Source organism: Camarhynchus parvulus, chromosome Z (assembly GCF_901933205.1).
Source record: "Camarhynchus parvulus chromosome Z, STF_HiC, whole genome shotgun sequence".
NCBI lineage: Eukaryota > Metazoa > Chordata > Aves > Passeriformes > Thraupidae > Camarhynchus > Camarhynchus parvulus.
The window spans coordinates 25,034,260-25,061,804 of NC_044601.1; the positions used below are offsets into that span (position 1 = coordinate 25,034,260).

At 37.8% G+C, this 27,545-nt stretch overlaps 1 protein-coding gene across 4 annotated transcripts in view; it reads left to right on the forward strand.

The window, feature by feature from the left end:
- The window catches only part of KIAA0825 (KIAA0825 ortholog), a 238,460-nt gene that overhangs the window by 22,577 nt on the left and 188,338 nt on the right, over positions 1 to 27,545 (forward strand). For all 4 annotated transcript variants that reach the window (XM_030968121.1, XM_030968120.1, XM_030968119.1 and 1 more), the window contains 2 exons: positions 15,820 to 15,959; positions 24,988 to 25,156. In XM_030968121.1, the coding sequence (XP_030823981.1) occupies positions 15,829 to 15,959; positions 24,988 to 25,156 (300 nt within the window). In that variant the 5' untranslated portion in view covers positions 15,820 to 15,828. The remainder of the gene's footprint in view (positions 1 to 15,819; positions 15,960 to 24,987; positions 25,157 to 27,545) is intronic.

The window sequence follows — 27,545 nt, forward strand, 5'->3', positions numbered from 1 at the left end:
TACTTTTAAGATCTTACTTGTATGCCAGGAATGAGTATGTCATTTCACAGTTTTTAGAATTGTAATATGATTATTCATTTAAACCTTGTAAAAAATTAGAAACAATCTTTGTCATGGGATGCTGTTTTAATTTTTAGATGTTTTCCAACTTAGTACAGGAATAAGAAAGAACACATAGGCCTTCACTAGTTCATTCTTTTTGCTTGTATTATTTGTCATGTATCTTTCAATCTCAATGATGATTGGGCAGAAGTCTTTGAGTCAACTGTTCTTACCAAGCAGGCCAGGTTTGTTTTTTGGTTGTCAGCTGAAGTAGGTAGAATTCCTGTGGGTAAGACTTCGAGGGCAGTAACGAAAGGCAATATCACTTGCTTATGAAATGGGAGGGCATAATGGGAGTTGTGCCCTCCTGTTTCTCGTACTTTATCTATTAATATTTGGGCCACTGTGCAGCTGGTATTGCCTCAATTCCTCTCAATTATCTAAAACAATGATGCTGTTCTCAAGCCATGAGTTTCATGTCTCTTGTGGTTTTGGCATTTTACTTATTTTCAAGAAGAATCCACGCATATCTTCATATAATTTTCATTACTTTTTTCTTTTTTTTTTTTTTCTGTCTTCTTCTTCATCATGTTTCTGCATGATTTCTTGTGCAACATAAAGCAGCAATGTCCAAGTAGATGGTTTGAGAAGTTCTTCAGAAACAAAGACAGGGAAGGTGGATGTGGTTCTGAGATTCACTGGAGAAGTGACTTTCTGACTGGTATACTGTGTGCCACTCACTTGGCTTCTTATTCTGAGTGAGGCTTCCAAAGTGCCTAACAAAGCCAAATCTCTGTGTTTAATAATAATCTGAGTCCTGAAATCCTTCCTGGGACTCTGCTCTTGCAGGATTCTTGTTTCTGTCAGCAGACATTCTGAGTGGAAAGCTACAGAGGGTGGCTTCTGTGAGAAGCTGCTAGAAGCTTCCTTAGTGTCTGGCAGAGCCAATTCCTGGTGGTTCTGAAGATGAATGTGTCACTGGCCAAGGCTGGGCCAGTTAGAAATGGTGGCAATGCCTCAGTGGTAACATACTTAAGAAGGAAAAAAACCAATAAGTTGTTATTGCAACTAGAGTGCAGTGAGAACATGTGAGAGGAACAACTCAGCAGACACCAAGGTCAGTGGAGAAGGAGGGGGAGAAGTGCTCCAGGCATTGAAGCTGAGATTCTTCTGCAGCCTGTGGTGAAGAGCATGGTAAAGCAGCTGTGCCTCTGCAGCCCATGGAGGGATGCAGAGATCCACCTGCAGCTCATGGAGGAGCCCCATACTGGACTGGGTGGATGTCTGAGAGGAAGCTGTGACCCTGTGAGAGATACATGGAGAGAAGGCCTTGCTCCCAGGCTGGAGCAGCCTGTCCTTGAAGGACTCTACCCTGTGGAAGACTGGCCCATGCTGCAGCAATCTGGGGAGGATAGCTGTCTGTGGCATGGACTCATGTTGCAGCAGTTCACAGAGAGCTGTTGTTTATGAGATGGACTCACATCAGAGAAGTTCATGGAGAACTGTCTCCTGTGTGAGGGACCTCACTGTGCAGCAGGGGAACAACTCCTCTCCCTGAGCAGCGGAAGAAATAACACCTAATAAACTGATCACAACCCCCACTCCATGTCTCCTTGCACCACTGTGATAGGTAGAGCTGGGAAAGAGGGAGGGATGGAGGGAAGGTATTTTTAAGGCTTTATTTTACTTCTCATTATTCTGCTCTGATTTTGTTAATAATAAACTTAATTCTTAAGGCTCTTAATTAGAGCCTTTTTTGCCTGTGATGGTATTTGAAGAGCAATCTCTCCCAATCTTTATCTCAACCCATAAACCCTTCATTAGATTTTCTCTCTGCTGTCCAGCTGCCGAATGGAGGGATTGAGTGGCTTTGGCCATGGGTTGGTTGATGATTTTTAAGATCTCTTCCAACTTAGTAATTTTATGAATTCTGTGGTAGGTGTGTGGCATCCAGCCATCATCAACCCATGACAAGTATAAATGGTCCCAAAATGTCCTAGAGTCTCCTTCTATTTGCCTTTTCTGATTTTGCCTGTCAGAGGTATTTTTTATTTAAAAAATTTCATGTGTGATTCATCTGCCAAACACTAAGCATGTTGTGTGAATTCAGATGTCACAGGATAATCCATTTATTTCCTGCATCGGGACAATAGGGAGCCTTTTAGATATATGTTCTTATTTTTGATAAGATGTTTTCGAAATTGTTATGTAGATGACTGCAGACCCTAATTAGTAGGTGCCTTTACCATAAGTGACATTGTGCTCCTTTCTGACTGATGCTTTCATCCAGTTCTCTTTTGTAAAAAGTTATTTGGAGACTGGCCTTCTTTCCCTGCTTTCCAAGACCTCCAGATAGCACAAATCAGAGTAAGGATTGTCTGCGTAGATGGTGCTGACTGTTATCACTGAAAGCTGAAATCAAGACACAGCTCTGTGTCCTACTGTGATCCCTCCAGGAGGACTGATACTAGTTGTTCATCTTTGTGGACTTTGTGAACTTCATCTTGCCTCTGACGGGTCAGTGGTGTTCACTTGCCATGTTGTCCAGCATCACAGTATGATTGCATCTTTAATTAGGAATACCTAGTGTTTTGAGACTTTGTCTCTTGTATTAGATTACAAAATCTGGCTAAATTCAGCAGAGTCAGTTGCAGGGATTTTCTTTTCCATTTATGCAACTATTTTCTTGAAATCTTTAACAATTTAGTTTTGAGGTTTTTACCCCTTTGTAAAACTTGTTTGCATTGGGAAGAGGGTGTGCCTGAGGCAGTTTGGAGAAGAAATCCAGGCAAATCCAGGTGGTGTAAGCCTCATTTTCTTTGGAAAGTTGACTGAAAAGCAGAAATATAAAAGAAGTCAAGTACAAGAATGGAAGGTAAGAAGGCAATTAAATAATTAAATAGAAAGAGTTTGGTATAAAAACCAGCAGGAAACTTCTTAAATTTAACTTCATTTCACAATTTTGCTGTGAAGAAGAGGCTGTCAACACTGAGGAGAAAGGTGTTATTGTAGGTGGTATGTCACTTATGCCATGATGAAAAGCTTTTTTTTCTGAAAGGAAGTGATGCAGATGCCTTTAAGATTATTTAGTCAATTTTGCTGTCCTCTTACAGTTTCTATGTAATCAAATATTCACAACCAAAAGACTTTGTCTTTTCTGGGCTTCGTCATGAGTTTGCTGGTGCACGTTGAGTGAGAGCAGTGAAGGTTTCTTACCAGTTCAGTCCTTAAGATAAGTCTGATTTGATCTGTTGCATGCTTTGAAGGTTTGGGTGAGAGGCTGACTAGGAAGCTACTCCTGGATGTGGCATAGGGGGTAAGCAAGCAAGCAAGCAATTCAAACAAGAACTTGCCTTGCAAGCTTGAAAATATGTGACACATTTTAGGTTGCGTGTACTCCAGTGTGTGTATACACCTTATGTCCTGGTTACAGACAGGACAGGGGTAATTTTTGCAGTAGCTAAGTGGTTATTCTCTACCACTTCTCATCATTGCCATGGGCAGGGAAAGGGCGTCTCTTCCAGTTGAGGGTAGTGTGGAGGTGATTCATGTTTGGCAGATTGCTATGTGATGAACTTTTTTGTGTGTGAATAATTTCAAGTGGTATGGAATTTGGGAGAAGATGGATCAGCATTTGGAGGTCTGTTCTGTTCTAATGGTTTTGAAGTTCACTTCTGAACAACTGCAGGACCCTGATGAAGAAGCAGAGTATTTGAAAGAAAAATGCTGTGGCAGTCCCAGAGAAGCAAGCAGTTATGCATTATGCTGGGCTTTGGCTCCTGTTTATTGATGCTGCTTGAGAGTAGACACTTACCTAGGGTAAGAGGAGGAAATCAGACCAACAACCACTGTGGCCACTCAAACTGCAGCTGAACTGCAGGAGCAGCCCATGCCAATAGAACAGGAGGAAAAGGCAGGTCCAGAGATAATCACTGATCCCTGTCTCCAGGTGAGCTGCAGGGTGTGCAAGAAGATTTGAGCTGCCAGTCTGACCTGGCTGCTCCAATGCTGCCATATCATGGCCCATGATATGAAACTAGATGGTAGTGAGGCTGAGGAGCTGGGGTCTCTGTCCCAGGATCTGGCACTGACAAGGGCATTGGGAAGAGGACAGAAGCTCTCAGCCTTTGGAGGTAACTCCAGGCAAGTGTGAGAGAAAGGTTCTCTCTCAGGGATGATCTAGTAGTGCACCCAGGCAGCATGGCACCATGGAGAAAGGTATCCAGTACCTGGGAGAATGAGTGTTCTGGAGGTAGTCTCTAGGGATTCAAATAAGGTGCAATCCCTGTAGATCTGGATGAGGTCCAGAGTGCACAATCCACATGGCAGAAGTTTGTACGAAGCACATGATCATCATACACCAACTCACTGGTATCCATGTTCATGACAGGAGGAGAACAAAGTGCTTTAGGTGATTACCTAGCTACAGCCATGTGATGATCATCTTTTTTCCTCCCTACTGACCCACACCTTGTCCATGGAAGGACTGTCCAAGACTGTGGACAGACTCAAAAGACTTCAGCAGATTAGAGGGGAAATGTCCCATACCCCTCCAGTGTGGACCAGAGTCTAAACTATTGGGAGTAAGTACCCCTCTGCTCAAGTGAGGGGGTACAAATCACAAGGTGACCTGTGGCTTTTGCTGTGTAACTCCAGAGAGGATGTAAGGAAATGGGATGAAAAACCCACCTCTGTGCTGGCAGCACAGGTATGTGAGTTGAGAGGAAGAACAAACATCAGAGGAAACTCTGCAAGGATAAATGCAGCTCCAGTTTCCAGTGGGTGAGTCCTCATACAGAACAGAACGGCTGATGTTACGTCCAATCCTGAAAGGATGTCCAGTTCATATTTACAAGAAATATCAATGAATACCATGACCAGAACTAGTGAAGCCCTGACTCTAGCCAGGTGGGGGAAAGGGACAATCAGATCTGTTGGACTGTGTGGATCCAGTGGCTTGGTACATCAGACCCACAAGAACTTAAGTCTTTAGTTGACACAGGTGTTCAGTGTCCCCTGATGCCATCAAGATATATAGGGGCAGAATCCGTCTCTGTTTCTGAGGTGACAGGGGGAGCTGGACAGCTGACTGTATTGGAAGCTGAAGTGACTGACTGGGAACAAATGGCAAACATTGTGACTGGCCCAGAGGCCCTGTGCATCCTGGGCATAGATTACCTCAGGAAGAGGATATTTCAAGGACCCAAAAGGGCATCATTGGACTTTTGGGATAGCTGATTGTACTGGGTTTGCGTGACCTGCTTTTGGAAGCAGGAGCTATAGGCGATGGATTTTGTGAGAAGCTGCTGGAAGGTTCCTCAGCATCTGGCAGAGCTGGTCTTTGGCAGATCCAAGTATGAATGTGCTGCTGGCTAAGGCTGGGCCAGGTAGAAATGGTGGTAATGCCTCAGTGATAACATATTGAAGACGAAGAAGAAGAGGAAGAAGGAAGAGGAGAAGAAGAAAAGAAAGAAAAGTATTGCACAGTTTTTATTATAGCTAGAGAAGAGTGGAATGAGAATATGTGAGACGAGCAACTCTGCAGACACCAAGATCAGTGGAGGAGAGAGGAGATACTCCAGGTGCCTGAGCTGAGCAGCTTGTGCGATGCAGCCCATGGTGAACACCATGGTGAAGCAGGTGTGCCCCTGCACTCCTTGGAGATCCATGGGGGTGCAGAGATCCATCTGCAGCCTATGGAGTAGGCTCACACCAGAGCAGGTGGATGCCCTAAAGAGGCTGTTACCCTGGGGGAGGCCTGTGCTGGAACAGGGTATCTGACAGGGATCTGCAGACCTGTGACGAGATGAGCCCATGCTGGAGCAGGTTTCCTGGAAGGACTTGTGACCCCATGGGGGACTCATTTTGGGGCAACCTATCCTTGAAGGACTGAGCCCAGTGCAAGAGTGACCCACATCGCAGCAGTCTGGGGAGGATAGACTCACCTCTGAGAAGTTTGTGGAGAACTGTCTCCTGTGGGAGGGACTGCCTGTGGAAATAGTGGAAAGACTTCTCTCCTTGAGCAGAGGGAGAAACAATGTAATGAGCTGACCATAACCCCCATTCCTTGTCTCCCTGTGAGCCACTGGGGGGCACAGCTGGAATGGAGGTAGGGGTGCAGGAATGGTGTTATTTATGATCTTATTCTGCTTCTCAGTATCCTGCTCTGATTTTGTTAGTAATAAATTCAGTTAATATCTCTAATTTGAGCCTGTTTTGCATATGATAGTGTTTGGTGAATGATCTCCCCTGGTCCTTGACTCGTGAACCCTTTGTTATGTTTTCTGTCCCCTGTCCAGCTGCAAAGCAGAGTGATAGAGAGGCTTTGGTGGGTGCCTGGCATCCAGCCAGTGTCAATCAGTGAGACTGCTGTAGAGACAGAGGGCATTAAGTAACCTTGCCTGGTCTTTCCGAGGACCCTTCTGCTGTGGGACTGCTGAGGGTTGAAGAATAACAGGTAATCATCACTACCACAACAGTGCAGTGTTGGCAATATCACACCAACCAGGACTTGATGACCTCCATCCACAAGATGATTCATGGATCACAGCACCAAGGAGCGGTCAGTGAGACTCTCACCCTTTAGAGCCCTATATGGCCAGTGCATAACTCCAGTAGAGAGTGGAGACTGTCGGAATTGTGGTCTGAAAGAAGTCACACCACCACTGAGCGCTGCTGTGCTGTATATGCTGGAACTTCAGTATGAGCTGGAGTCCAAGGCAGCAAAGTGCTGCCATCATTAATACTGCTTAATGTGCTTTTCTCCATTCCTTTAGCAGCAGACTGCCTGCAACAATTTGCTTTCACCTGGAGGGTATCTAGTATGCCTGCAATCAATTGCCCCAGGGCTGGAAACACAGCCCCACTATTTGCCTTGGACTTATCCAGACTGCAGTGGCATAGAGTGTAGATATTGCTGAATGAGAGAAATGGCCAGTGCTCTACCTCTGCACTGACTTGTGTAGAGGTAGAGCACTGTGGATGGCAGCAAATACCCTGTGGGGATGGCTAAACCAATGGGAAAAAACCAGTTGGCAGCACAGAAGTAAATCTGGGCTGCTGAACTGTGGCAAGATCTCACTGCCCAGGTAGAGGAGCTGGCTGTAAATGTACATGATGTAGATGCACATGTAGCCAGGAGTTGGGCTACTGGAAAACATCACAACAATGAACAGGTGGATTGGGCTGTCGAGACTAAAGTGTCTCAGGTGGACCTGGACTGGCAGCATAAGGGTGAATTATTTCCAGTCAATGGGCTCAGTACACCTCAGGTTATCAGGGAAGAGATGCAACATGAAGAGGGGCTCACAACTCAGTTATGCACTTAATGATGGACATTTTTTTCCATTTTATTCAGAAGTGAAATGTGCACTGCATTTAAGCAAGCAGGTAGGTAGGGTCTCTGTGATGTGGTGGACAATGGTCGAAATATAAATATGGAGTGATTTGGCAAGTTAATTACATCACTGTCCCGCAATCTGCCAAGGAAGGCCCTGAGTACTGACAGTGGTGTAAAGAGCCACTGGATGGCTGGAGATGTATCCTGTGCCTCACCCCACTGCCTGGAACACCAGCTTGGGCCTCAAAAAGCAACTCCTGTGACCACATAGCACCCCAGAAAAAATGGATTTGTAAAATGGGACTCATTTCAAAAATAGCCTCATAGACCTCATAGCCAGAGATCACGATATTGAGTGGGTATCATGTTCCCTGTCATGCACCAGCCTCTGGGAAAATTGAGTAATACAATGGACTTTTAAAATCACATTGAAAGCAATGGGTGATTGGACCTTCATACACTGAGGTCTGCACTTAGCAAAGCCCACTTGGTTAGTTAACACTAGAGGGAGGCTCCATTAATCGACCTGGCCCTACCCAATCAAATCTCATACCAAAGAGGGGGATAAAGTTCCTGTGATGCACATTAGGAATGTGTTAGGGGAGACAGTTCGGATTAGTCCAGGTTTAAGCTAAGACAAACCCATCTGTGGGACTGTTTTTGCTCAGTGACCCGGGTCTACTTGGTATTTAATGCAGTTGGATGGGGAAACATGATGTGTACCTGAAAGAATTTGATTTTTAGGTGAGAGCAGTCTGTAATATTTTGTTGTATAATATTAGTAGCTGAATGCCACAACTAGCATGGATAGTAAGTATGGACTGCTCCAGATACACTGGTCATGAGCTCATGCTGCAGCTTGCAACCACCTGACAGCACACCAGCCCTCCTGCTCTGGAAGGCATCTAGGACAGAGAACCCACAGCCATGGGCTCAACGAGCTCAACAGATATCTTGGAGGAATGACTATTGATGATGGAAATGTGCTTGTGCATATGTACTATATGTGTGTTGGTGGAAGGTGTAGGATTTGAGTATAAATTATATGGTGCATAATAAGAGGTGGATAATGTCCTGTTTTTTTCCAGGACAGGATTATTTTTAGCAGTGGCCAGGATGGGTCATGGCTAGCACCTGGAGGTTATTCTCTACCACATCACATCATCACTGAGGGCAAGGCGAGGGCATTCCTTCTGGCTGTGGGGAATGTGGCGGACATTTGCTCAGGGCAGGTTTCTGTGTGGTGGGCTTTTCCATGTATGAATCAATCTCCTTTCTTGTACAACTTTTGTGTATTTCAGGTAACACTGTTCCTGTTACATTTCTGATCTTATTGCTGTTTCCAGTAAATTGTCCTTTTCTCAACCTGTAAGCTTTACCTTTTACAATTCTCCTCTCCCTCCTGCCTCAGGAAGTGGGGGAGGAGAAAGGGGGAGTGTGCGAATCAGTGCGTGCTTTGGAGTGTTTTCAGTAATGACTCCTAAATCACAACAACATGGTAAAAATGGTTAGCTTGTAATTATTTTACTTATGAAATGTCTTTTTCTTAAGGAGAGGCAAACTGATGCTTAGCAGTGCTTTTGAGGATGAAAAACATAGCTGAGTAAGAATATGAGCCTGCATTGTGCTGTAGAATCTGAGTGGCGCATTGTACATTAGGCAGTGTCATGTCAAACTTTACAAGCTGAGTAATGGCAGCAAAAAAAGGTAATAATTAAAAAAAAGATGAAAAAGAAAAAAAAAGGAAATTTCTTGGCTAATAAAATGTTTCATATGATCGTGTGTAGTACTACTACAGTAGCAGTAATAATAGTATTTGGGAAAAAATCCAAAATCCATTACACTTATACTACGAAACAAACTTTTAAGAATGTGACTATAAACTTGGACCAATTTAAGAGGCATCTCTGTGGAGAGCTTCTGTATTTCCTTTTTATAAAATGGACATCTTTCAGGCTCTCAGCTTTAAACTGAGTAGTAATGAAAGAAAATAGAGTGTGTGGGAATGAAGGAGCTGAAATGCAGCCTATCTTTTAAAAGCTGTGGTCACGGACTATTTTTGTAATTCTTTTTAAATATAATAGTTTCATTGGAAGGCTATTTCCTGTTAAAATTCCAGCAACTCTGTGTCTGATCTACTGAATGACAAGACCTTAAAGCTCTTGAAATTTCTGTCTTTTAAATACCATTGTCCTTAAAGTGAATTGTGTTACAGTGGAAGATTTTTCCAATAAACAAGAAAAGAAAAGACTTTTAGAAGTAGCTAGTAGGTATTTGTAAGGTTTTTAGTTGAAAATAATGTACTTTTGGTGCTTTACCAGTGTGCTTAAAGATAAGTTCTTTCAGAACAGTCCTTATAAATCTGTGCAGTTTTAGACACTAATGATCAGCAAGATAGGAATGCCATAGCAGATGCTTTTCAGAGCATGGTTCTGTGAGGGATTTGGGGGGGATTTCATAAAGTATTACCTCTTCTTTCTGAGTTTGTAAGTGCCACAAAATGACAAAACTCAAATATTTTTTTTATTATGCCTAATTAGGTATAATAAAAAAAATACCTATTTATTGTACCTAAATAGCAGTACTTATTGCCACAATTAGATAGACAATTCTGCAGAGGATGCACCATTAGTCTCATATATGTCTTATGTTCTTGTTCTTCAGGAAGAAAACAATGCCATTCACTCCTTCTGGGAAAATTACTGCTCTTAGACATTTTTTCATACCTCTATGCAAAATTACCCAGTAGTTATAACCCTCATGTGGAGCAGTACAAAATAAATTAGGTCCTATAGTCTGTTTTGAAATTATTTTATTTATTTTGCAGTTTCTTGACTAAGAAGATTATAAGAAAATATTGAGTAGGTATTTCCAATTAGGCTTCTAAGAATCTCTTTTCTATGCATTGATGATTACTTTAGTATACTGATTGGTAATTATTGTTTTAATTGAAAATTATTTTAAAACATCATTCATAAAGTATAATAATTTGACAATGAGATTAATGTAGTCTTAAATGGTGACATAATCTAAATCGATGTAGTCTTAAATGGTGACAGTGCCAGAGTAATTTTGTCCTGTGTTTGTATGTGACATTGGCAGAAAAGTTGATTAGCAAATTAATTTTTGTAAGCCTTAAACCATATAAAAAGAAGACAACATTGCACCAGATTTATCCTTTTTAAAAAAAACCCCAAACTTATGAAATAAAATAGAAGCTCAGGCACAAAAAAAAAAACCAAAGTTGCACTTGTATATAGACACACTTCTGTGTTGTCACACTTATGGTTTTAGCAACCATATAGACTAACAAGGAGGTAGGGAAAGCCACTAGATTTAGAGGTAGGATTCTTACTGCTTGTGGACTTCTTGTGTAAGGGTGGCTTTTTTATAGATGTCGAACCTTGGATCATACACTGCAGGATTGCATCTGCAGGATAACCACCTGAGAGCTGAAGATGATATAGGACTGTTTGTCTCAAGAGCTACTCAGAAAATGGCCATTTCTTCTTTACTGAAGGTTATGAAATCACATTCTCCTTTATTCCTGTCTTCTGACATAACTACTCAGGAATTTCCTTGTAACTCCAGATGGCATGTTCCTCTTTTGAAGTCACTGCCTTTACAATAGTGTCACACCAATAGTGTTTGATTAAGTTTATGTAAATGAGAATTCTTTCCTGTCTTTGAACATTTTTACCAGTCCCAAGTAGCAACAAATCTTAAAAAGTAGTGCTGATTCCTTTCTATTCTCAGCATTTCACTCTCTGTGTCTCGAAGAATTGGGCAGAGACAATAGGGAGAACTCACATATTTTATTTAGAAATTCTGGCATGTACATATGCCTACAATGCAGGCCTAAGCTATATAGTTTGAAGAAACTACAGATATTAAAAATAGTAGCATGTGCTATTTGTCAGAAATGTGCATTTTTACAGTCCTTTTTGACAATATTATGATTTAAGGGCTGATATAGCTGCCTTAGATCACAGCACTGCATTCTGATATTACAGCTTTAGGTGGAAAGGTATAGCTTTCTGTTTCATCCATAGTGAGGACTGTGTTTCTTTAGTTATATTTTATTACCATTCTTTTATTTTTGACTGTTATGGCAGAATTTGGAAGAAAGCTGTGTTCAAAAGGGTTACAAATGAGTATTTAATTATAGATACTTAGAATCCATCTTCAAAAAATATAAAGGCAAATGCTTTACTTGTCTAGTGGATAATAATTTACAAATATAAAATTAACATTGAAGTAAAAGTTTATGACAACAGCAAATGGGTAAAGTCTAAATGGGGAACATTGCAAATTATTTTTGTAAACTTGTTTCAAAGTTATTTGTGGCACTCAAAATATTTAGTAAATAAAACCATAATGAAGACTGGTTGTTCTGTTTTGTTGAGGGGTTTTTTTTGTATGCATTAAAAGTCTCTTTTTTATTGGAACAATATGATGTTCTTTTTGTAAATGTTTTGTGGGCTTCAGCAAAGTGGGCAAAATACATGAAAGGCAGTTTGGAAAACTTAAATAGGGATCTTCGATACATATGAGCAGAAACAAAACTGAATCATGTTCTTGTATAGAGAGAATTTTAAATTTTCCTTCTCTTTTACAAGTCTATTTTAAACAGTAAACAATTTTAAAGGATTTTTGTGACAGAAAATTGGGTAAAAAGCTTTTACCATGTCAGAGTGGAGCTCAAGAAATTGCAGTTTTTAAATGGATTTCTTTTGTACACTCTATGTGGTTTTCAAAATAATTTTAAATGTTCAGACTATTTAAATATACAGAACAATAGGAATTTCACATTGAATTGTAGTATCTCAGGCCACTGCCATTGCTCTTGCTGCCTGCTGTGCAATTGCAGATGACATCTTCTGTGCTGTAAAGCGGCTGGAAACAGTTACACAACTAAAGCTAGATAAAGGAAATCATTGTTAACGTCTCATTGAAAGCATAAGCTGAGTGATGAAAAATCTTGTCAATTCTCTCATTCCCTTTTAGTTTTGCAAGAATGTTAGGGCAATAAAGAGACATCTCCTGTAAGATAAGAAGCAGTAACAGAAAAAAGCTTCAAAGATTTGGCTAATTCTCTATATTTCAGTGCTGCAGTTTGACATACCCCTTTTTCCAAATTATGGGTACATTGAGATGTGAATAAGCAACAGATGTGCTCAAAAAATTCTGTTCAAGATTTAGCTAAATGCCACTTTTACAAACTCTATGTCTGAGAACAAAGGCTTATTATAGTAAATATAAATATTACAAATTGATCTTAGAAATTCCATGGAATTTCAGATGTATGTTTGTACTGGAAGGCTTTTACAATTATGTTTAACTTAACTGTTTAATCAGAATGAAGAAATACCCAATTGGAACTAAATATAATTTTTATAGGAGATTTTTTCCATTTAATTGACACTGAAAAAGAAAACACACACACAAAAAGTGCTTTTCAATGGTAAACCGTGTGAGTTTTAAAAGCAAAAATTATCTGTGGTATTAACTTGATTGTTGTGTAGTATTTTTTTAAAAGACTAATGATTTTTGGTAAAAAGTTTCATAATTTACACTTGTTAGAAGTGGGAAGTTATTACATTGATGTTAAATTTCGTTGATACTGTGGCTTAAAATAAGACACCTGAAAAATATTTCTTTTTATACTAAACTGTGCATTGATTAAGTTTCTTGAGTAGCTACCGAAAACATTGACAGCTACGTCATTTTAATGTTGATGAACAGTCCTCTAATATGTTTTGAAAAGAACAAGTCTATTAAGATAGGGACTTAGAGAGTTGCACCTGAAACAGGTTCTCTAAGACCATTTGTACTAAAACATACAGTAGTTCATCATATTAGAAAATTGAAATATGATAGAATGATATTTTTATGCAGCTTAATAACAAAGATTCAATTAATCTCCTTTACAGAAAAAAGAGAGTTATTAATGTCTAAAATACTTGACAGAATTCAAATTTTCCAAACTGAGTTCTTCTCCCATTTCTCCTTTAAGAAAGAAATGGATTTCTTTCTGGAAAAAACAAACATTGAGGGTTTTGCCTTTAGAGGAGAGCTGTGTCATACTGGTTCTTTGAGAGCATCAACAACTGTCTGCTCTTTGGATTAACAGGAGAGGCGGGGAAAATCCCAAATGACAGGGGATGGCTCTTGCTAGCTGACACCCATCCTGCTGCCCCCAGGGGAGACAAGGAGGGCCGGCAGCAGGCTGGTGGTGTAGTTCTGTTTAGAGTCAGATCATCAGTTAGAGTCTTTTGGTGCACTGAAGGCCCTGGCTCTGGTTATGCTAAATAACAGTAAAATTTCTTCTCAATTGTGCTAATTTATGTCTTGATGCTCTTATTTTTTCCTTTTGAAACATTTTTGGGTTTAGATTTTCAGAAGAAGAAATTAGTATTAGCCATCTAAAACAGTATTTAAAAACTGAATAATCAAATGTTGCTTTTCTTCCATAAACCAAGACTGAGAGGAATAATTGCTTTGTTTTGACAAGTGAACCAAAGAAGTATGACATAGAAGTCTTACAGGAATGCATGCATGAAAACTAGGCTGTCATGTTTACAAGGTGATTTTTTTTCATTTGATGAATTTTTCAAACAGTTACTAGTCTGTAAACTATACTGATATTTTTTCCCAAGGAGCACAAGCTTCTTTTGGCTGTAAAGAGTTAGGATTAAATATAAATACATAATTTTGATTGTGCAGCTATTTGATGAAAACTCATTCCAAAATGTTAGTATTTTTGCAGTATATATATATCTATATTTATATTTCTATAATACAGTTCATTTTACACCAATCATTGATTGTTCTACAAAACAGTTGAATGAAAGATGGGTTTGAGTTATAGGTATTGAATGGAGTTAAAATTACATTCTGTGTAAACCCTTTATAAGAGAAAAGGGTGTGGGTGACCGAGTCTACTGTAAGTAGTATCATACTTGAAGAAAGAGCTGTATTTTCAGTATTCCTTTTATCTCAGTTCTGTAAAGTGCTGTTTAATAGATTCTATTTAACTACTACTTTTAATTAATGTCTTTAACTATAGTAACATCTGTTAAGTTTTATATTGAAAGACTGACATTTCCTTAATGCTTTAAGAGATGTATTTGATTTACATCCAGGCTTTTTCACCAGCCTGTGATTGAGTTTCAGCTACATCCCAACATGTTGCGGGTGTTTGAATTGTTACTTGCAATGGGGTATTCTGTAACTTCTGAGAATTTAAGAAAACACTTTATCCATGAAATATTTCATATTGGTGTGCTGTTAATTGAGATGTGCAAGATATTATGCTTTAGAGAGCTTCCATGTTTTTTTTAAACGTTGCTTTGGAAGAGCAAAACCAGAAATGTGCATTTCTGCTACTTTTAAGTCTACACCTATGACCAAAACCAATCATCTTGACCTTGCATACTAAATTTCTGATGTTCTTTTTAAACATGTGTTTTGCAGACAGTTCACTTACAAAAGTTCAATCTGTTTTTCTAGTAGTGCCTCTAGATAAAAACCAACACTGTAGCTGCTTTATAAAAGAATATTGGTTGCAGGAAAAATAATATATTTATTATATTTTGTTGCTCAAACTGTGTGCATGCGAATATTATGTTTGTTTCTCATGTTGTTGCTGCAATATGGATAGTATTAAATATGACATACTAAATAGTAAACATGAAATATACTGATTATTAAGAAGGGTCCAGTTTTTATATAATATGTTTCCTTAATTGGTAGTAAGTCATCACCGATGGTAAAATCAATGTCATTATTTCCCCACAAGAGGATGCAGAAAAAAATAGAAAACAGGAAAAAAAAAACCCTGCTAATGCTTTGTTTCTGATATAAAGACACAAAGGTAGTGTATTGGTTTGAATAGGCTGGTGGATTTGACCTGTGAGTCAAATGCTATGTGAGTCAAAATGAGTACAAAGCAAGATGAAACTTGGTTTAGTCTGGATTTTTATTTTTGCATGTATTTGTAATGATATGCTGAATTTCCAGAAGACAGTCACTCCTTGGACAGAAATTATAAGTATACAGAAAATAAGTTTACCTTGTAATATGTTTGCTTTTAGTTTCCATTTACAATATAATTTTATATATATATATATATATATATATATATATATATATATAATAAGAGAATTCTTTTTTCTAAGTCTTAAAAAAAAGTTACTGCTGTGATTAAGGTAAAAGAACTAATTTCTTTAAACTAAAGAAATGCAAGATACTATGAAACTTATCTCAATACTTGTGTTCTTGGTTTCCCTCTGTAGCAGTCTATGCAGAAGGATAATAATCTAATATTTGTATTATTATATAATCTAATATCTCCAAAGAACAAGATGTTGTGTACTTTGGTACTTCTGACCTGCATCTTTCCTTTATTTAACCATTTTGCTGTATTTGTTTTACAGATTCTAAAAATGGAATGGGGAGGAGAGTATTCTTTTGATTCTTCCAATTTAGACTGTTTGTTAGATGTCCTCCCTGGAGAATTGGAATTTCGACAAATCCTTAGTGATCTTGATGAAAAAATAAAGAAGAACTCTTCCAGGTAAAGAGTACTTTATTTGAATCCAAAATACTAGTGAAAGTTATTGGGAAAGTCATCTGGGAAGAAATGTGGCTTAACTTACCTTTCTTTTCTAGTGGTAGGTTAAAATTCTGATAAATATTTCAGCAGTAATTTTATTTTAACCACTCGAGCATTTAACAGATTTTTAATGCTGTATAATTATTGTGCTATAGTCTTTCTCTCTATGGTATTTTTAACAATTGTTATCATCTTAACCTTAGGTTCTGTTACAGTAGGTATGATAGTGAAGGAAGAAAATGTGAATTCCCATGACAGTTGTATTTTCTGTTATTATGAGATAGAATTTCCTACTAATGAGATACATTTTTGTTGATTAAAAGAACTACAGAATCTGACAAAAGGCAAAGTTTAAACATTATGGCTTAACTCTTTAGTACCTTTGTAATACTTTCATCAGTGAAAGATGCTCTTAAGCAAATAAAGTTTTTGTCCATTTAAAAAAATAAGTATATAGTCAGAGATATAACAAATGGTAGGATTTTATATTAAATTTTGAAAATGCTCACCTTTGTGAGAATCTTCAAGTATGAACAGCGCATCTTAAAGTATGATTTCAAAGAACATCCATCATGACATCTCTTTTAAGATTGTATCATTTTAATGTAGCCCACGTTTGTCAGAGGTCTTTGCTCCCAAACAGCTTCTGAAAGGATGGAAATAAACCATTGCCATACCTCGCTGGAAACCGACTTAGATAATTTCTCAGTTATTGTCATACTGGTTATGCTGAGCTAAGAGGTTTTTTGGGGGGGCATATTTCTATTAGTTTTACCTCCCATTTGCATTTAAAACTTAGTGTTTACTAAAGTACTTGCAATATTAATTCCATTAGAGCAATGGTAGCGAAGATCTGGTAAATGTGCTGTTATGGACCACTGCATAATACAATTTAATGTTAAGAGTTTTCCAGCTGTTGACATGAGCGAAATGTAGATACTTAGAGATTAGTTTATGTCATAACATAGTTAATTACACAGGTAATTAAGTTTCCTATGTCTGTGGTCTTGTGTATCTCGAAAAAAACAGCATCAGCGTTTTTATCATAATTGTTGTCACCTCTTCAACTAACAAATAGAAGTGATTTTGTTGTCCTTGTTCAGAGATATCCTGAGAATTAGGAAGATTATTCTCAAAATGAACCTTTAGAACGAATGCTTCACTACTATTTTTTGTTTTAATGTGGAAAAATGTATGCTGCTTGTTGAGAAAACATCTGACTATGGGAAGAGAAACCAGCTGTTCCTTCTTTTAAGTGGTACTTTATAGCCACTTAGCATTTTATGTTACATTTTACATTAACATCATCACAGTGGAAGTGTTTGTATGTCTTGAAGGAGGCTGATTGTCACTGTCTTACCTGTCTAGTCTTACAAATTAGAAGGAACTTTTACTGTAAATTTTGTGAGATCCAAATCATATTTTATTAAAGGAGAGCTGGAATTTGGATTAGGATGTGATACACAGCAATGCAGGTCAGGAGAAATTTCTGCTGAATTGACACTTAAGCTAGCTTTAACCTTATTTTCACAAGGAAAAAGAGGAAGTAGCTCTGTAGTTACCAGGTGCTATTTTGCTCCTGTAGTATGTCAGTTTCAGAAACTGAAAGAGTTTAAAATAAGATGGACAGCAGCTGATGTGACTTTTAAATTAAAAAGAGTCCTTTTATTGGTAATATATTAGAGTCAGCATAGAATGTAATAATTTTCAAGTTACCATTGATCTTTGTAAGTGGTATGATAAGAGCAGCTCTATGGATACAGTGATAGAATTGAAATACAATCCATTTTTCATCAGATAGATTTATGCTTTTATTAGACCACAGAGAATGAACATAATAGTATACATCATGTATATATATATTTAAAAATAAAACATTGTGTAAAAAATTATGAGGCAAGAGTGTATAAATCATTCAACCGCTCATTTATTGCCTTCTAACTGAAGAGGTTTTATAAAATTGTGTGACATGACAAATCACATATGTTTTTTAGCTGTTGAATTACCTTCAGCAGTTTTGTACTGTACCAATTCTATTTGGTGCTGTAACAACAACAAAAAAAGGCCATCTGTGTGCAATTGTGTTATATGCAAATTTTAATGTAGTAAGTGGTTCATTCATTCACTGTTATGTAATGGAATTCTTATTACACTTGAATGTTAGTTTATTTTTACAGCAGTTTGTAGAAGCCGGTGAATATGGACTCTCAAAACTATCATCATTGCTGGCCAGTTTTGGCTACAGGGGTAATCTCAAGGTTATTCTCAAGTGTGAAGTTGTATTAATCAGGTTGACCTTTTGTCTTCATTCATTCCTTTCACGGTTACTTTGACTTTTACTGCTCATCAAAACTGAGTATTTGGATTATTTTTCCAAATTGGTGGTTTAAGAATTATTAACATTTCACTTGTTAGCAATTCACAGAACTAAACTTGCAGCTTATATTTAATACTTCTAAGCAGGAAATACAGTACAGAGCTTGAAACCAAGCCTATAGTTCATAACTTGAAGTGATTGCTAAGCATGAGGTCACTTCAGCAGTTGATTTTTATTTCTGTATTCAGTTTTTTCTTCAGTGAGTGCTACCTTTTAGTTGTGATAAAGCAACAAGATTTTGTGAGATTGTAGGACAGTAGGAGATATTCTATGTCTTCATCAACAGAACAATTGCTTAGAATTCAACACAATTATTTAATAATAATTGTATCTCTGCAGCACCCTGGAGACTATAAATTTATGAGGCTTTTCACAAAAGCCTAATTTGACTTCAATCTGATAAACTTTGTGTTGGTTTAACACAGCCTGGTTTTTGGGGGTGGAGGGCGGGGCACAGAGGTGCTTTTTGTGAGAAGCTTCTAGAACTTTCCACAATGTCCAACAGACCCAGTCTCATACAGCTCTGAAGATGGACATGCTGCTGGCCCAATTAGAGAAGTTGTCAATGCCTCTGTGATGACACATTTAAGAGGAAAATCTGCACAAGTAGCAGCTTTTTCTCAGGGGTGGCGAGGCACCACCGCCGGGACCGGCTCGGCGCTGCAGGCACAGTTGTGTGGCTGCCGCCGTGGCCGCCGCCATCTCAGCACAGCCCGTGGTGAGCTCTGCCTGCTGGCCGCCCCTAGCCAGCCGTGCTGCAAGCAGAAGGGCAGGGTCAGCGACAGCGGCTTCTCCTCCCAGTGCCCCGCATGAAGAGAGGGATTGAATGGTCCCACGGCAGCTGCGCCACGTGCCCGGTGGCGGCTGGGCTGTGTGGCTGGCAGTGGAAACACAGAGAGTGATTCCCCTGCACAGAATCTAGACAAAATCAACTTCTCAGTGCTGCAGGATCCTGCAGATATCTTTAAAAAGGTAGAATTTGTTGGCAATGGTACTTAAGAGCGGGAGATTTTTTCCTAGTCAGAGAAAGAGGAGGAAGTGAGGGCATGTCGAAAAAGACAACATGGCAACGCCAAGATCAGTGAAAAGAAAGAGGGAGAGGAGGTGCTTCAAGCGTTGGAGTCGGAGTCGATATTTCGCAAACCATGGGGAGGACTATAATGAAACAAACTATCTCCATATAATCCATGAAGTCCATGGGGGGGATGCAGAGATCCAGTTGCAACCTGTTGGAAAAGTGCTCATGCTGGAGTGGGTGGATGCTAAAAAAAGCTGTAATCCAGTGGGAGACCTGAACAGAGAGGCCGTTGTTTCCAGAGACAAAGAGGGCCCTTGCTTCCAAACTAGAGCAGCTTATTCTTAAAGGACTACACCTCGTGAACTAGTGACTCATGCCATGGCAGTTTTGGGAAGACTCTTTTGCCCCTGGGAGGGACTAACATTACAGCAGGAGGTTAGGTGAGACTGCTACTTGTGAAATTGGAGCAACACTGGAGAAGTTCTTGGAGAACTGTTTCCGGTGGGAAGGACCCCATAGCGCAGCGGAAGAGAGACACTTCTCCCTAAAAGCAAACTGAAGAAGTATTTCGAGCAACAAACTGACCAACTGCTCCCATGCCCTGTCTCCCTGCACTTTCAGTGGGAAGGAGAGAGGAACTGGGGGGAGAAGGTGTTTCAAGGCTTATTTTACTCCTCATTATCCTCTTCTGACTCTGTTAGTAACAAGTTTACTTTATACCTTTAAGTTTGAGCCTGTTTTGCCCTTAGAGTGTTTTCTCCCAATCCTTATCTCAACTCATGAGCCCTTTGTTCTGGTTTTCATGGGTGCCTGGCATGTTGACCGGTGTCAAACCACGACAAACCTCCACCTGACCTAATTAACAGCAGTTTACTCATAAGGATTTTGAAGGGCTGCAATGAGATCAGTGCTACTAAGCACTTAGAGCATTGCATCTTTCCCCATCACCGTTTGATAAAATTATGATTATTATTTGGGAACTAATAAGATCTTGTGAATTGTAGATCTGGAAGATATCTCAGTAAGGATGTTAGTATGACATGGTCCAGCTGTTGATCATAACTTTGCTGATTTGCCAAGAAATGCTTACCAATGTCAAAATAAAGGGATGGAGAAGTTTCAAACAGGGTATTAAGTCAAGCTATCTCATTCCATTTTCCTGTATCAGAACTGACGTGTAAAAGGGCTTATATGTTTTTAAACTGAGATGTGCTGCAGGAGTCATCTTTCTATCTTATTTTGAAGAAAATCTTTGCTTGTTCTGCTCAGGAATTTTCAGGAAGCAGTTATGCCTCATATTCCTATTAGTCAAGAGATTTATCAAAATTTTGGCTTTTTCAACCAAAATCCCAAGAATGATTGAGTATTTGGGAGGATTTCAAAATGAGGGCTAATTGTAGAGGAAAAAACGTTATGATTTTATCAGTTTTACTTGGACCTAATATTTATCACAGCTTTCAAAAGTAATTTGGCTCTTTTGGGTGAATGTAGCTGGCTTGTTGTACAAATGTATTACTTTAGTGTTTGCCTGAAAATTTGATGCCTATAAAGATATTACAGCTATTAAAGATATTATTATTTGTCAGAATAGTAGTTGTCTAGTCTAATCACTTTACTGGACCAATTGCTAGGAATAAGTAAACAAACTGAGAAAGGAATGTATTTTTTTTCCTGTGCAGACTGTGTTGTCTTTGTGCATAATCACTGAGTCTGGGTTAGTTGTTCCACAGCAGCTTGCTAGCTGGGCAGCATAGTTGCTCAGAAATTGGCTGTTTTATTGACACATGATTTCTTTATTCAAATATTCAGTGATTATCACTGTGTCAGTACCTTAGGTGGTTAATTAGCTGTCATCTACATCTACAGAAGCTATAATCAGATTTTTGACTGCCCTGTAAAGTATCCCATTTCATTTCATATGAGCATATATGAGATGATGGGTTTTGAACCCTTATTTGTCACTGTCATGTTTTAGTCAATGGAGTTGAAAAACTCATGTTTCACTGCCTGTCTTCTGAAATAACTTACCAAGACAAAGCTTACATCTTGTGACAGAAATATCTTGAGCCTTTAAAACAAGAATGGCAATCAAATGTGGGCAGGTAGTGGTTCAGTTAGAACTGACTGTTCATATATGGTTAGGCTGTTGAGTACTTTTTTCTTGCTAAAGTGTAGCAAAGCCATCACCATTCTATTTTTTCTGGTTTCAATGATACAGTCACTTTACAGTTAAGAGTGGATATGTTTTGTAAGGAGCTAAATTAGAGATATGCAATAGTTTTCGAAGTCCTTGAACCAGGTGCTGTGTCTTTGGTTTACCTCTTTGGGTTCAAGATCAAGAGAAAGTTTAACAATGAAAATGTCTGTGTGAATTACATTGCTAAAAGTCTTTCTGCAAATTTTTTTACTGCTCACAGCAGGTCCTCTGATACACAGACTTCCAAATGATGAGACATTTTTTTTGTATGAATGTCCTATACCTCTAGCAGTCAAGGTTTTTAATGAGTAATAACAGTAGTTTTCTAACACTGCTTGATTCTTCAACGGCAGTGAAAACAATGATCTTAGTTATTTTAAAGCAGTCTGTTCTGAATAAAAGATATGTAAACTGATTCTAAAGCTGTGTTTCCATGAATGTGAGGATCTTAAGAACAAGGAACATGAGGTTAAAAGATAATTTCCCTTTATAGCTTAGCAGTTTAATTTAACCAATGTCACTGTCATTTTATGGCTGCTCCCCATGCTAGATGAAATAAATTGAAATGTGCTTGTTAGAAATTGAAAGGAGTTAGAAGATCATACTTCAACTTACTCACAGTAATCTTAGGCAATGGAAGATGATATATGGAGGGGGCAACCCTTATTCTGATACCATAAGTTTCAAAATAATGTCGTGTGACATTGTATGATAGTATGATAGTGCTTACACTATCAGTTCCATTACAGTACTTTTTAAACTGTTTGTCTGTTTATGAAGCCACTTAAAAAGCATTCTCTCCAGATGATTAGGTTATTTGTAAAAATTATCATTAACTTAATAAATAAGAGCACCTAAGAGCTCTTACATTTAGATTGTCTCTCTGCAGTGTGAGTACTTACCAAATGTTTCTCTGGAAAAGCACTCCAATGTGGACACAGATAATATAACACAACTTGGCTTTGGTTTGTTAAAGAACAGCAGGCATTGTCCCCTGTAAGGAGGAGAAGCTATTTCAGTCACATCATTTTCACTTTTATAATGGTATGCTAGGAGTACTATCCACAAAAAATATGTGCCCACAAAGGCTCAGGGTACTACCTGTGTCAGACTAAAGATTTGTTTCTTGAAAAACTAGTCAATTAAAAAAAAAAAGTACAAGCATAACTATCAGGTTTCTTTGCTACAGAGAAAGGTTATATTTTTAATTTGAGCTTTTACATTCCACTCCTTCCTCAGTAGCTTGGTGACTGGTTTTTTTCTGTTTGTGTCTGAAGAGTTCCACAGGTTCCAAAAAAACGGTTGAGTCATCTGTGGACTCAAAAAATTTATTGAGGGTCATTAAATTTGCAGGTCCATAATATGAATATCATGTCAGTTGACATCATCTGGATTAGTGTCTCAGTATGTTCAGAGAAGGAGAGAATTTGCTACTCTGAACTTGAACAAAGTACATTTGCACCTAATGAAAAAATATTACTGGGAAAAAAGGAATCTAGCCCTTTATATGGCTTAAAAATTGTACTTTTAAGAAAATTAATGAAATACATTAAGCATATTTTTCACATCAAAATTACATTTTTGTTTGCAGTTTCTGAAACTTTAGGAAATTTCTTTTCTAAACCAGGAAATCAAAGACTCATTCTACCTACACTGGTATGAAATTATAAAGTTTTTGATACCAACCTAGGTGGTGAGAATAATTTTAATAATATTTAACAGAATAATTTTTTTTAACTTGAAATGCTTCCTTTCTAAACTCAGATAATAGACTATTATTTTTTTTAAGGTAACCAAATTCCTAAATATTTAATTAATGTAATTCATGTAAAGGAGTAAGTAACTATAATTAACCATGTTCTTGTATTACTGAGTGTTGACAAAATTCTTAGCAAGATGCAGCAGTGGTTTTGAAACTCTGTTTACCTACAGTATTCTGTATGCTGTAAATAAACAGGATGAAAATATGTTTATTCAATCAAAAACAGCTTTAGTCCTAATTAAATGTTTATTTTGGGAGGATAAAAGGATTAATTAAAATGAACATAGTTATCATGATTTATACTTGTGTGGGAGGTAAGGAGCAGGGGAGTGGCACTGAAATCTATCCATTTAATCCCCTTATTAGTATTAGGACCAATTACCAACATGTCTGGTCTTGAGAAGGCTGTAGTTTATTCAAAGCTTGTAGTTTATTAGCTTGGTCACAGATTCATATGTCAAAGTGTAAAACTTCACTCATAATAGTAGTAGATTGGCAGAGATTTAACAATAGTAGTGTATTTTATAATGCACAATGCTGTAATGTATTTAGGTATGTTTGAGATACATCAGCACACCACAATAAGAGCCTTTGATAGTGTCCCAGGAGCCAAGGTGTATGAAGGCATTTAGTTTCATAGTCCTGAGAACAGGTTTCCCTAACTAAAAAGATACTTGCCAATCTTTTGTCAAGTTTAGGATTGGAATTCATGGCTGGGCTATTAAACCCAGTTTTGCCAGGATCTAAATTCTATTTTTCTAACTGAAACTGTATGAAATATTAAGCATTGCTTTTGAAAAAAAATGTAGAAATGAAATACCAAAAAGGTGTTTTTGCAGGAAAATAAATAGAGTTAGATTGTTTTGGATTTTTTTGTTTTGTTTTGTTTTCACTTAAGTGTCCACTCAAGTAGAAATAAAATAATTCTGGATGTTCAATTGTTCTTGTAATCTTTGCAAATGAAATCACTGTAAAAATGTAACTGACGCATTTAGTTTCATAAAAAGAGTTATGGTTCTACATGAATGTTAAGGAGTAGATCAGCTCCTTGAAAACAAAGTCTGTTTTCTTTCAAATATTCTAATGACAAAACAAGAAAGAAAAGATCTGCTTTCTCAGCACAACTGGCTCTGAAATTATTTTCAACTTTTTCTGTGATGTCAGTGGATCTTTAAGAAGTTATTAATATATCTTATGTTTTATAAAACAACTGCTGATTTTTAAAGGAGCAAAATTACACATTCACCTTTGAATGCAGTAATTGATTCAGTTTATAGTCTCTGCTTTAGCTAATTAAGCACCAAGGACCAGATATTAGGTTGGCTAATGTCTTGTTCATGAACTACTTTATTAAAATGAATAAGATTGTTTGAAAGTGAAGCCGTACATACTCTGGCTGAGGATGATACCGTCTGGCCTGAAGGAAAGTTTTTTTAGCTCTAGCTCAACAGTACTTAAATGTTAATTGTTAATTCTGCAAATTCAGGGCTTATTTTGTGAGGGTAGCTTAATCTGTGAATAAGAAGGACCAGAGTTATCTTAAATTTAAGTAGTTTTTCTTTTTAAAATATGGCATGTATAAAATGCTTTTGTCTGCAAATAATGTAGAAAAATCCTGTGATTTTTTTTTCTTAGCATAGAAAAGTGTCTTAAGGACCTGCAATCGGATGTAAATGAAATATGTACTGATGAAGTACTACAAAGCACAACTGACTGCATTCAGTGGCTAAATAACTGCAATTTTAGTTCTCTCAGACCTTCTTCTACGGACCATGGAGAGCTGCTGGAGTTCCTTAAGACCCTGGTAAAAATTGTTTATTAAAAATTTTATTGTTGGAAAGTTGATTATATGATTGGAGGTGGGAGGAGGTGGGTGGATGAGTTCAATTCGTTTTCTCATTTCAGCCTTTACTGTTGTGAGGATAGTTCATAAATCCATGCCTGCAGCAGGGTGTTATATTTCCTTTTGATCATGCCTTAAATAGACAAACTTGGAACAAAATCTTTTCACAGATGCTACCATATGTTCAGCACTGCTTGGATTGTTTTATAAAACGCATGTTGGTAAAAAAAACATTGGAAGTTGCTGTCTACATGGAGGCTGTTAGTGTTACTGCATGTTCTTCACTTTTATCAGTATGAATTTAAGTCATCTAATGTATGTTATTGTCCTTTATGCATTATTTAAGCATAAACTTCCTACCTGCTGTGTGGCCAAAGAGGTAGGTGCCATAGATGCCCCATCCCTGTAAATGTTCAAGGCCAAGTACTACTGAACTCTGAGCAGCCTTATCTGGTTGAAGATGTCCCTGTTCATTGTAGGAGGATTGTACTAAACAAACTTTTAAAAAGTCACTTCCAATCCAAATGATTCTATGTTTCCCAGTGAGAAATGTGGGAGCTACATTCTTTGTTCTACCAAGTTATACAAGGAGATGCAACCAGAAATCAAGTTTCACTTCAGTGAAATTAAAGAGTATTAGAGAGTATTTTTATCCAAAATTTTTATTGAAAGCTTGCATTTGGATATACATGTGGAAATAGAAGTCTGGAAAATTGAATTGGCAAGATAAGTGAAGGCTGATCCCTCAGTAAATTATGGTCTTCAAGTTTATATATAAACTAGATGTGTGCATTTGATATGATACATATATATGAAATCCAAACACATAAACAGTATCCAGTGATTATTCTTTGTCACTTCCATGTCATGGTTTAGACCATGAACAACTTTAGGCTAAGATTAACTCTAATGCAAGAGAAGGGGAATGTCCAGAAGGGGAATTTAGAGAAGGGAAGTGCTTTCTCTGGCAAGAGCACAAGCTTGATAAAATCAATCGTTGTTTTGACTCATAGGACTCTTGTTGCTCTTTCAGTCACCGTTGATTCCACTGGATATTGATCTGTATCAAATGAGGAAGTTACTTTTTAGAGATGGCAGGTCTTTAATGTTCATGTGGTGAAGAGTGATTTTGTTCTCTTCTGACAAAGTTGATAAGTATGAATGTTGCTGTTAAAAATCATCCCATTCAAGGATGTCAGAGGCAGCCACATGCCATACTTGATCTAGATGAAATTGGAGAATCCCAGAAGAAGCTGACTGTGAAGTTCTTGCTTTCAGGAGTCTTTTTTTATTCCTCTTTGTCCACTTAGATCCTTCCTGTATTCCCTCAGAATGTGGCATGGCACTGATGACTTACTTGGGTCCATTCCCTGCTTGCTTCCTTCTTCAAGGTCTATTCAAGCCATATGCCTGAACACCAGGTGGCGGCATTTGTTTGGAAAACACAAAAATGTCCCCATCTTATATAAAATGTGCTTTCCAGCTCTCCAGCTTCCCGGGAGCTTACTAACTGCATGACAGTCTTGCTGTGAGCTGTAGTATCCAGTTAAGCCTTGAGAATGGCTCTGTGGCAGGCTGCTAAACAGACAGCAAAGTGAGAAGCCTGGAAGTCTCAGTTCTGCAGTTTATCATGAAAACAGTTTTGGAGCTCAGTAACTTTCACATCACTATTTCCACGCTTATGGCTTCTTAGATAATCCAGCCTGCTGTGTAGATGGAATTACAGATGAAAAATGTATCTGTACTGTCTGTATCTATAGTGCTGACTGTACTACAGTCTGTCTGTAAGAAGTTACTTTCATCTGCAGTCAACTATTTTCAATAATATTCAGGATTAATGAGATTATTATAAAGGGACCTTTCTTAAATATATATCTCTATCCATTGAACTAATTAGATAATTTCTTCTTGCATGCTTTTAATTAAGTATATATAATAAATATTCAGTAACAGGAACCTTCTTTCTACTTCAGGACAACATCCTTATTCATTGTTATAATTTATTATGTGTATTTATTTTGTTAAGAATTTTGTGTAAAGCTGCTGGGACAATTGAAAAGCAGTACAAAGTTCTTTTTGGGCTTTGCCTGGGGTGCTATATTTAGGTTTATTGTTATTATCATATGTTTGTAAATTTTTATGAAAATACCGAGAATTTCTTCATAAAGCCCAAAAATGTTAATTATGTGAAATGTTGTCATTCTGTGTACTGTCTTGTAACTCAATATTTAAAAGCTGAATATATGCACTAACACATTGTCATTAAATTCTCTTCCTGATAAAATAATGGCAGATTCTTTTTTTAATCAAGTCTTCATCTTACTGTACTTGTTTATTGATATGGTAGGTA